This window comes from Rana temporaria, chromosome 5 (assembly GCF_905171775.1).
Source record: "Rana temporaria chromosome 5, aRanTem1.1, whole genome shotgun sequence".
Taxonomy (NCBI): Eukaryota; Metazoa; Chordata; class Amphibia; order Anura; family Ranidae; genus Rana; species Rana temporaria.
In genome coordinates, this window is record NC_053493.1 from 326,898,818 (window position 1) to 326,910,871 (window position 12,054).

The 12,054-nt window shown below is 42.6% G+C and overlaps 1 protein-coding gene across 1 annotated transcript in view; it reads right to left on the reverse strand.

The window, feature by feature from the left end:
- Positions 1-3,637: 3,637 nt before the first annotated feature.
- Positions 3,638-12,054, reverse strand: part of CA8 (carbonic anhydrase 8) — a 121,416-nt gene continuing 112,999 nt past the window's right edge. Inside the window, exons 8-9 of the mRNA XM_040354253.1 lie at positions 8,991-9,146; positions 3,638-4,614 (exon numbers count right to left, since the gene is read on the reverse strand). Coding sequence (XP_040210187.1) covers positions 9,012-9,146 — 135 coding nt within the window. The 3' untranslated portion in view covers positions 3,638-4,614; positions 8,991-9,011. The remainder of the gene's footprint in view (positions 4,615-8,990; positions 9,147-12,054) is intronic.

Sequence of the window (12,054 nt, forward strand, 5' to 3'; positions counted from 1 at the left end):
TTACCGCGCTGAGAGTGCGCTCCCAGCATGGTAGCAGACAGGTACCATGCATACTTGCGATCGGGAGCTTACTGATCATGTGACCACTGTGACAGCCAATCACAGCAATCACATGACCCAAATGCCCAGTCCCACCACCCAAATTTTAGAACTCTTAAAGGGCTGGGAGACAGTCGGCAGAAAGGGGTTCATTTAAAAAACCTAATTTTTGGACATATAAATACATGAAATATACAACAGAGGCCTGCTGCCGCTACAACCAAAAACTACACCTGTGTCTCCTGCCATTGATAAACTGAATATTGTTAATCAGCATGACATTAAAATCATGTTGAAGCATTCGAATGTCTAATTCAGAGCCATCTACACAAAATTCCATTAGATATGTACGTTTTGTGAAACGTTGTTTTCCTTAGGAGTTACACTGTAATGACATTGACTCATATTTTCAATTAAAACAATAAATAAAACATTATACTTTTCATTAACCATGTTTGGCTTTGGCCATTACAAAATGTGCATGTACTACATGTACTAGTATACTACAAATTAAACATACAGCATGTGAACATTACAGTATGAATACTTTAGTCGTGTCATAAACTCTGCCAGCAAACAATAGCATCCTCCAGTGACTGTACTTTGCAGGAAATAGTATTTCTATAGTTTGTCTTTTTTTAGAACGGTTTGTTGATCAAAGGGGGGATTCCAGAAGAGCTTCATGCAGCTGCTGATCTGTAGCTGATAAGAGAGCAGCGCCATCTAAGTGCAGCAATGTTAAAACATTTTTAATATAGGACAGACAATTTGGAACTCGCAAGATCATATAGATCACAGCGCGTGTAGGAAGGTATAAGAGGCATAAGAGGTTCATCCACTCCTGGGGGAAGGCAGTAGGCTCGCAGGTGGAGAGGCAGCTGATGTTCCCGGCTGTGCTGGTGGCTCCCAATACTTCCTGGTTCTCAGAATCAGCTTAGGAGCGGCTGGACATGTCACCCATGAGATCGCTGGCAGGCTGTCTGATAAACAGTCACATGGAAAATCTCTCCCCAAGCCCATCAGATAAACAAACCCGTGAAGGCGTTTTCTGTTATTACACCTTGTTCACTAATCGAACATATTGAATTTTTGACCTAATACGAAAAATCACGGGTGGTCTTTGGGTTGCACCCTTTCCCCAAAAGACACCCCCTATCTCCCCCCCAAGAGTCCCCTTTCCTCCCCCAGTGCTGCTAGGGGGTGACTCTTTGTAAACTGGGTGGGGCTTCTTCGTGTGGGGGGCCTGGAGTGCGGGGAGACACTTCAGAGTCACCTGGGCTTGGTTCATTTTTAGAAGAGCAGCAATTTGATCGGCCATGAAATACAACTTTCTCACTAAGGAACTGAATATATTTCCCTAAAGAAGACTGTTAACCATGAACTCTTGGTTGAAACGCGTAGGGATAATATATGTGGAATTTCATATGAATTAATTGTTCTAATTTTGACTCCATGTGTCAAATGTTCCTTTATCCATGAGTTATGTTCTTGATGTTACGACAAGTAATTGCCTTTTTATGACTCCCATGTAATTATGCTCTTTTGCCTTTTGTTTTTAATACTTTGATACACAGAATTAAAATATATATATTATTTTTATAAACAACTTGTTACTTGTTTTATACAATACCTTGCTGCTAAAAAAAAACCATGAGGGATCTCCTATTCAAAGCTGGACATGTCACTTCCTTTGTATGCAGCCGCCCCTGAGTCGATTCTGAGAACAAGGAAGCATTTGCGAGCCTCCTGCCTTCCCCCAGGAGTGGATGAACTTCTTATACCTTCCTACATGCGCCTTTTGTGTTTAACTGTCTGCAGAGCCCCTTCTAACATGTTATGAGCCGGCAGCCATCCACAGTCAGCCTATCTGTGACCACCAACACACCTTGTGCTGCTGTTAAACTTTCATACATGGACTCCCTGCTATAGAGAGCTGTTTAATTGCCCATTCTCTCTATCGAGCTGACAGAGCGCACTTGAGCATGTGTATATAATATTCCTGTGTGATCTGTAGCTGAACCTTCTGTCAACTGTTGTAAAGTGTAAATAATTATCCAATGCCCCTGTGATCATACACAGGGATCAGTTCCACCTATTTGCCTATGACATTTACAGCTGAGTTTAATCCATCTACCATCATCCTGCAAATAACTATAATGACTATATTGCTACACTATCCATTTATATATATATATTTTTTTAACAATAGAATCCATTGATAGTTTAGATAAATATATGCTGTTACAGATTTAGGGTCCATGCACAGTGGGCATAAAACATGCTGCTTATACAGGCTTTTGGCCTTTTTTTTTTCTTCGGCCTAAACCAATTTTTCTATGTTGGTCTATTAGTCCATGCACATGCACATTAGGGAGTTTACAGGCGTATTAGCAGAGAAGCCTTTTCAGACAGAACAAAAACTCCATCAGAATCAGGGGCCAAATCCTCAAAAGGGATACGCAGGCGGAACTGCTGTTCAGCCTGCGTATCCCTGTGCCTATCTTTGGAACTGATCCTCAGAAGCAGTTTTCCAAAGGTAGGCAGAAGATCTGACATCTGTAAGACACTTACACTGTCAGATCCGCCGCTGGGGGCATTTCGCGTTGAAATGCTGCTTTGCGTATGCAAATGAGGACTTACGGAGATCCACAAAGCTTTTCAGCTTTGTTTTTTCTGCGTAAGTTTACGTTTGCATAGGTAAAATTAGGGATGCTTTTACAAAGTGTAAACTAGTTACACCTTGTAAAAACAGACCTTTTTTTCGATCGCTATTTTTTTTAAATTTTGAATTTTATTTTTCGGCGCGTAGCTTTTTTTTTACCCGATGCAACTTTATTGTCCCGTCGCAATCCACAAAGCCCGGCATAACGTAATTTTGCGCGCTGCCCGTCGGGAAAATGATGTCACGAGCATGCGCAGTACGGCCGGCGCGGGAGCGCGCCTCATTTAAATTGTCATCGCCCCCTGCAGAAGAGGACCGCCTTGCGCCGGAGACATTTAAGTTACACGGCCAAAAATTTCTAGGTAAGTGCTTTGTGGATCGGGCACTTAGGTAGAAATTTTCCGCCAGTGTAACTTAAATGGTAAAAGTTAAAGCGGGGGTTCACCCTATCGACGGGAAAAAAAAATTTTTTTTTTCTTTTACCTTAAAATCCGGCATTGTAGCGCGAGCTACAGTATGCCTGTCCCGTTTTTTTTAGCCCCATACTCACCTTGTAGTCGTCCATCGAAGATACCGGGGAATGGGCGTGCCTATGGAGACGGAGGATGATTGACGGCCGGCTCTGGCGCGTCACGCTTCTCCGGAAATAGCCGAAATAGGCTTGGTCTTCACGACGCGTGCGCATAGCCTGTGCGCAGGCGCCGTGAAGAGCCGAGACCTACTCCGGCTGTCTTCGGAGAGAGTGACGTGCCAGGGCCGGCCGTCAATCATCCTCCCTCTCCATAGGCACGCCCATTCCCCGCGGGAGCCGAAATCTACGATGGACGACTACAAGGTGAGTACGGGGTTAAAAAAATCGGGACAGGCATACTGTAGCTCGCGCTACAATGCCTGTCTCGATGGTAAAATGTGTCGGGGGGGGGGTGAACTACCGCTTTAAGTTAGGCTACGTTTTTGTGGATTTGCCCCCAAGTTTTTAGAGGAGCAGAAAAAAAACACTTGATATGCATAAATGCTCAGAAACGTTCAGCGTTTTCAAGTGTATGTTGATTATAATGAAAATATGCAGTGGGGAATGTTTTGGGGGAATAAAAACCCTTATAAAGGCAAAAGCCCATAAAATCTTAAAAACCCTTGTGGAATACGAGCCACTATGAACATTTTTATGCTGCTTTTTCTGCCAGAGGTTCTGGCATTATTTTAGCCACCTATCGTGCATGGACCCTACTGCTGCATTTTCATGGTGGACATTTGACAAGTACTAGAGAGGATATAGTCCAAACAAAGATAAAAACATTTTAAATATAACTTGAAACAAAAAGTACCTAACATTAAAAATGTTATAGGAGAACTACAAAGTATAACATTTGGCAATAGATAAGTCCAGAAACATTCTGTAAATCTGTGCCTCAATTTGTTTCAATACCTGATGGATAAACTAATGATCCACATCGAATTTTAGGCTACCCTAACCTGATGTTTGCTTGTGTTACAAGGGTGTGTTTATATCTGCAGTACCAGGCTAGCCTCTACTGTTATGTGATCTGAGGCACAAAGCACACACCCAAATTTAACAATAGTAATTAGTATAGCAGCTGGGAACTAAACGTCAGTAAAGGTACTCTGGAGTTCATGTTTTAAGCAACAAATAGTAACCATACTGGATATCATGTACATTTGCTGAATTTTGTTCTGTTGCCTGAAGTTCTCCTTAAGCTAAGCAATAACCCTTCACTTCTTTATAAAAAAATACGTTTTACAAAGCCAGTGTGATAGTGTTGTAGTCGTTCTCCAGATGTAAAACATATGACATCTTCACCCCTGATTTTACAAAGTCTCTCCAGACTAGACTTCTAACAAGTAACACATGCTATTTATGGATAAAGCACCAACATTTCTGGCATGATGCTCTCCTGAAAAAAAAAAGCAGGAAAAAAGAATGATAAGTGGATTCAGTCAGTACAAAATACAGTAGTAGAGTAAGTAGTTAGGAGGCAGGAACCCATTTGTATTTTAAACATTTCTGATTGACCCATTTTCCATCAGGATCCAAGCTTTCATTTTAATCAACATGCAGCTAAATATAGAGTTGAAATACATACATGGTGGCTGTTTTACATTTAAAATCATATATTTTTCTGTCCATCCAGTTCTGAGATTTACACAGTTTTACCAGACACCACAGACAGGTGGGTAGCCTACATTTTCTCTGCTTCAGTGACACAAATACAATTAGGTCACCTCCCTGCCTCCAGCCTGTGATTGGACAGTAAATAAGCAGTAGCACACAGATCATCCCTCTATTATCTTCTGCCATCAGTATGTTTCCTGTAAGATCATGTACACTGCAGCACTGGATTGGCATCTAATGCCACCCTTCTCTTTGTCAATATTTAACTGGTGTTTTGAAATAAATACTTGAAATTATGCTTTTGTCCTAGGTAGACAGTTGGACTGAACCTTAGCAGCCACTCACCCCCTGAAATCTTTGGGAACCCTTTGGCCCCGTACACACGACCGGATCTGTCTGCTGATATTTGTCCGATGGACAGTTTCAGCGGACAGATCCGGTCGTGTGTACAGCCGGCCGGACCGGATTTCCGTCCGAGCGGACTTTTTCCAGCAGACTAAAATTTCCTAGAATGCTAAGAAATCTGTCCACCGGACGTGTTCGTTCGTCTGTACAGACTCACCAGACATGTCCGACCGACCGCCATCCCTCGCATGCGTTGTACTGATTCGACGCATGCGTGGAAGCTTTGAACTTCAAGGCCGCCCACGTCGCCGCGTCATCGTCGTGGCGACTGCGCGGCCACGCCCCTGCGTATTGTTTACGCGCAGATTTATGTCTGATGGTGTGTACAACCATCAGACAGAAATCTCCGGGCGGACATGTCTGCTGAAAACGGTCCGGTGGACCGTTTTCAGCGGACTGTCCGTCCGTGTGTACGGGGCCTTAAGCTGGCCATAATTGGAATTAGCAGGGACTGACTGAATTCCAATCAGCGTGTGGCCATCCCTGCTGAAAAAAAAAAGAGATGTTCAGCCCTACATAGAAATTTTGTAGCAGCTGACTTTTACTATTAGGACATTTACCTGTCCAGGCATCCAGTGGTGTCCTCACCCAAGCCAAATCTTGAATCAGCTATCTGGTGATGGCACTGCCATCTTGGATAATGGAAACCGATAGTGAAGCATTGTGGCTTCACAGCCAGCTTCCTACTGCTCATCGGGCTGCCCTTTGTGATGGGGGAGAGAGTGGGGGCCGCAGTAAAGTGAGCCAGAAGTGGGAACGGGTACCTGTCAAAATCAGGTACCCCCCCAAAATGTGCCAAATGTGGCAATGGATGGGGCGAAGCGCCAAACAAGTCAAGCTTTCCCTTTTGGGTGGAACTCTGTTTTAAGAATCCCATTCCACCTATAACCTACAAGAGACAATGGCTCAGTGAAAACAGCTTTAGTTTCTGCTTCATTATTTTTAGTATTAGATATGGGGCAATAGTACTCTAGTAAATTAAGTAAATACCAATAACGTACATAATAAAAATGATGACCTGAAGACTCCTTCATGTCACTGTATCTGCATTCGCATTTATAATCATGTTAGTTTGAGAAAAAGAAATACAAGATTTTATTAGCATCACGTGGCGAGAATAAAAGTGTACTAATTAGGATAAAATTGAAACGTTTACTAGTGGAGCGCATTGTTGTGCACTGTGGTAAAACATAAGGAAAATATTGCTGCACTTTGATAGTGACAGGGTTACAGGGGGGGGGGGGGCTAAATTTCAGTGATATTATCCACTAAGCCAGGGGTGCCTAAGCAGTGGCCCGGGGAGCCTTCTAATGTGACCCATGACCTCCTGATGCCGACCCGCCATCCCAGAGCATCAGTGTTGTAAATAAAGCCGGTGGTAGAGGAAACAAGCAGCTGCAGTGCAGAGCCTGGGACAGCAACAGCTGGCTTTACCTGAATGGAAGACTGTTATTAAAGGTAAGTTTATTACTAAAATCACAGTGTGTACATGGGCATATCTGTTCTGCTGTGGTTACTGTGCTGCTTTCAAACTGACCCACAGGGGAAACTCAGTCCATCTGCAGGTTACCTGCACTAAGCCATAGATTTATTTTATTACGTGAGGGTTTGGTGTGCTTTCAGAAAGTGCACCACACCTGCAGGATATAATAGAAGTCTATTGCAAAATGCAGCTAACCCGCAGCAAAGCCACAGGTCCACAGCTCATCAGAGTGAAAGCAGCCTTAGGCCAATTTTGCACAATTGGTCTGACCCAATACGACCCTCCGTTCATCTCTTTAGAGCAGCAGATGTAAATGGGTTTGTGTTCATTTACACCTGCCTACCTCCACTCTGATCCACTAAAAAAAACTGAACAAGATTGGATTGGAGGGCCCATAGAGTAGAGTGGGCTGTCCATGTCTGCTCTGCATATGCAGAGTTGACACAGACCTGTCATCCGCCCACTCCACTCATTGTGGCCCGCGACCGGTTACCAAGTTGCTTAAGTGGCCCTCCACTCTTCAAAAGGTTGGGCCCCCCTGCACTAAACAGTGGTGATTTCATTATATGTAAGCAAATTATGGTTATTCTGACACAGGCTTTAAATGTTCAAGTGTATAATCCGACAACAAACTGTCAATTGTTACTATTCACAGAAAGCAAATTGGGAACAATTATAATACACAAGCAAAAAAAAAATTTTTGGTGACAATATGTGGGCAATAAATGAACAAACATGAAAATATGTCGGTGACGGTGACAAACAGGCAACTGTGACTAAATAGGGACAACAAACAGGATATTGTGACAATATATGAGCAACCGTGACAGTATGCTGGTCTCCCAATTACTGCCCCAGTCTGTCTGCTCTCCATCTAAGACACTCAAAGAGCAGCAGTGCTTCTCATCAGTGCTTCCTTTGTTTTGCAGTGAAACTTTCTTACACTCATGAGTCATGACTTTTTTATTCACTGGTCAAAGCAGGACCAGGACTTTGCTCTATAGCTCTCTGCTATAATATACACTGACAGACTGTCTTGATCATCAGTTCCCCTGACTCCTGCATTGTGTTGGGCTGCATGTGGATGATTTCACTGAGAGGCAGAGCTTTATGCAGTAGACAGTGGACTAGAGTGATGTCACAAAGTGTATTTCTTCACCGCCATGCTGCTCAGCAGCTGAATAAAGTGGTGCTGGGGGGGGGGGGCAAAAGGAATGGTGTGGGCGGTATTGTGCATTAAGGTGCATCATGTTACTCGGTAACATGTTCCACCTTAAAGTGGTCCTAAAGGTTTTGTTTTTTTTTTCTTAAAATAATAAACAATTTATACTCACCTTCTCTGTGCAATGTATTGCAAAGAGCAGCCCTGAGCCACCTCTTCTGGGGCCCCGCACTAGTGCACTTGGCTCCTCCTCTTTTATGTCTTCAAGTGGCTTGCTATGGGGGCAGGCGTGCAGGCTTAATCCTGAACCAAGCTGTGTGCATCCTCACTAAGTTAGAATAGCCAATGGCTCTTTCTGATGTCAGTCCCTGTGTGAAGAGGGAGAGAGGAGAGAACACCTGCAGCCAGGCACAGTGCTGGATCACTCCTGGGTAGGGTGACCACGTGTCACAGGTTGCCCGGGACAGTCCCGCATTTTGCAGGTCTGTCCCGGGCACATTCATTCCAGGACAATACAGTGTCCTGGAATGAAACTGACACAGCCACCCCCGCGGGCCAATCTGATGCCCCCAAAAAAGGCCACCACAGTACTTGTCCTGGGCAAAAATGCCTGGAGGAGCACAATCAACGCCCTCTTCTTGTGATTGGAGAAATCATAAATCCTGCCTCTTGTGTCCAATCACTGTGCTGTGATTCGTTACAGCACAAGCTGATTTTTGGGAAGGGAGGGTGTCCCTGAATGGTAGTTTGGAAATGTGGTCACCCTACTCCTGGGGTGAGGTTAGTGCTTAGAGGGGGGGGGGCAGCTCATTCATTTGAATAGGTTGCCAAAGCATCGATATAGACCATAGATCACACCTGCACTTTTTGTGTTCAATATGGTGCACCACAATGCCTGGATTAAGTGCATTGCTGTGTCATTTAAATTGTTGTGTGTTGGAGTAATGAGCTTTAAAATGCCTGCATTACAGCAACACTTATGTGTGAAGCTGGGCAGACTATGGTTGAGGGATTAGATACAGACATAACAGCCCTCATATATGAACTGTGATCCAATATTTGTTGGAATATAAAATACAAGAAACTTTTTTGAGAAAGGGATACTTACAAGTTTTTGGCCCCAGTTTACTTATTGAAAGGCTGCTCGAATAATCCTGTCACTAAGAGGCTGAGAGGGTCTAAAGTTATCAGCCAGTATTCCATCACTTTCATCTTCCAGATCTGCACCCTTTACATGCATTCTTAATCTCCTGAATTCTTCCATCTGTACAGGACAAAATTAATTTAATGTAACACAGAAAGTTTTAAAACCAAACATTTTTACATTTGTTTAAGGTTTGATTTTAATCCCGCTTGAAGTGGTTGTAAACCCTTATGCCGCGTACACACGATCGGTTAAACCGATGAGAATGGTCTGATGGACCATTTTCATCGGTCAAAACTGATCGTGTGTGGGCCCCATCGGGTATTTATCCATAGGTTTAAAAAAAGCAATCTTGTTTTAAATTTAACCTATGGATTCCTAACCGATGGGAAAAAACAATCGTTAGTAGGCACAACCATCGGTTAGAAATCCATGCATGCTCAGAATCAAGTCGACGCATGCTTGGAAGCATTGAACTTCCTTTTTTTCAGCACGTCGTTGTGTTTTACATCACCGTGTTCTTACACGATTGTTTTTTTAACCGATGGTGTGTAGGCGCGACGGACCATCAGTCAGCTTCATCGGTTAACCAATGAAAACGGTCCATCGGTCCGTTCTCATCAGATGGACCGATCGTATGTACGCGGCATTACAGACCATTTTAACCTACAGGTAAGCCTAGATTAAAGCTTAAGCCTCGTACACACGATAGGTTAAACCGATGAAAACGGTCTGAAGGACCGTTTTCATCAGTCCAAACCGATCGTGAGTAGGCCCCATAGGCTATTTAACCTTAGGTTAAAAAAATGGCAACTTGCTTTAAAATGTAACCTATGGATGGTAACCGATAGGTCAAAACCGATTGTTAGTATGCAAAACTATCGGTTAAAAACCCGCGCATGCTCAGAATCAAGTCGACGCATGCTTGGAAGCATTGAACTTCGTTTTTTTCAGCACGTCATTGTGTTTTACGTCACTGCGTTCTGACATGATCGGTTATTTAACCTATGGTGTGTACGCACGACGGACCATCAGTCAGCTTCATAGGTTAACCTAGGACAACTGTCCTTCAGACCGTTTTCATCGGATGGACTGATCGTGTGTACGAGGCTTTACTTGTAGGTCCAAGAAATATCTCCTTAACCTACACAGTTAAGGAGATATTTTCCAAAAAAGGGGTACCGATGTCTACGGCTATGCATACTAGCTCATTATGCCTTTCTCTTGCAATGTTTTTTTTCCAGATTTTTTTAAGAGGGTTTACTTCCTCTACCTACGTTATAACTTTGTGAGACATTCAGTCTTACGTGTAAATAGTATTGTGTCATTTTATATAAGCTTGATATTAAACCTAAAGTAGCTATTGGTTAGAAAAAAAAACATCCTATGTTTATTGTAAATTTATACTTCCATTCAAACGAACCTATTTTTGTACATGCTAGCTAAACTGCATATATTTTATTACAAAGCAAAGTTCAAAGTACCGGCTATATGTTTAACCACTTTCCCACCGGAACATTTGTCAGCCTTAAGACCAGAGGTGTTTTTACAATTTTCCACTGCGCTGCTTTAACTGGTAATTGCGCGGCCATACAATGTTGTACCCAAACAAAATTTGCGTCCTTTTTTTCCCACAAATAGAGCTTTCTTTTGATGGTATTTGATTGCCTCTGCGATTTTTATTGTTTGCGATATAAACGGAAAAAAAGCGAAAATTTTGAGAAAAAATGATATTTTCTACTTTTTGTTATAAGAAAAATCGAACAAACTCAATTTTAGTCATACATTTTGGCCAAAATGTATTCAGCCACATGTCTTTAGTAAAAAAAATGCCAATAAGCGTATATTTATTGGTTTGCGCAAAAGTTATAGCATCTACAAACTAGGGTACATTTTCTGGAATTTACACAGCTTTTATTTTATGACTGCCTATCTCAATTCTTGAGGTGCTAAAATAGCAGGGAAGTACAAAACCCCCCCAAATGACCCCATTTTGGAAAGTAGACACCCCAAGGAACCTGCTGAAAGGCATGTTGAGTCCATTGAATATTTTTTTTTTTTGTAACAAGTGATTGAATAATGACAAAAAAAAAAAAAAAAAAAAGAAATTACAAAAAGTTGTCACTAAATGATATATTGCTCACACATGCCATAGTTATATGTGGAATTGCACCCCAAAATACATTCTCCTGCTTCTCCTGAGTACGGGGATACCACATGTGTGAGACTTTTTGGGAGCCCAACCACGTACGGGGCCCCGAAAATCAAGCACCGCCTTCAGGATTTCTAAGGGCGCAAATTTTTGATTTCACTTCTCACTACCTAAGACAGTTTTGAAGGCCATAAAATGCCCAAATAGCACAAAATCCCCCCAAATGACCCCATTTTGGAAAGTAGACACCCCAAGGAATCTGCTGAGGGGCATATTGAGCCCACTGAATATTTTTTTTTTTTGTACCAAGTGATTGAATAATGACAAAAAAAAAAAAAGAAAAAAGAAATTACAAAAAGTTGTAACTAAATGATATATTGCTCATACATGCCATGGTTATATGTGGAATTGCACCCCAAAATACATTCTGCTGCTTCTCCTGAGTACGGGGATACCACATGTGTGGGACTTTTTGCGAGTCTAGCCGCGTACGGGACCCCGAAAACCAAGCATCGCCTTCAGGATTTCTAATGGCGCAATTTTTTTATTTCACTCCTCACTACCTATCACAGTTTTGAAGGCCATAAAATGCCCAAATAGCACAAACCCTCCCCAAATGACCCCATTTTGGAAAGTAGACACCCCAGGCTATTTGCTGAGAGGCATGTTGAGTCCATGGAATATTTAATATTTTGCCACAAGTTGCGGGAATATGACAATTTTTTTTTTTTTTGCACAAAGTTGTCACTAAATGATATATTGCTCACACATGCCATGGGCATATGTGGAATTACACCCCAAAATACATTCTGCAGCTTCTCCTGAGTACGGGGATACCACATGTGTGGGACTTTTTGGGAGCCTAGCCGCGTACGG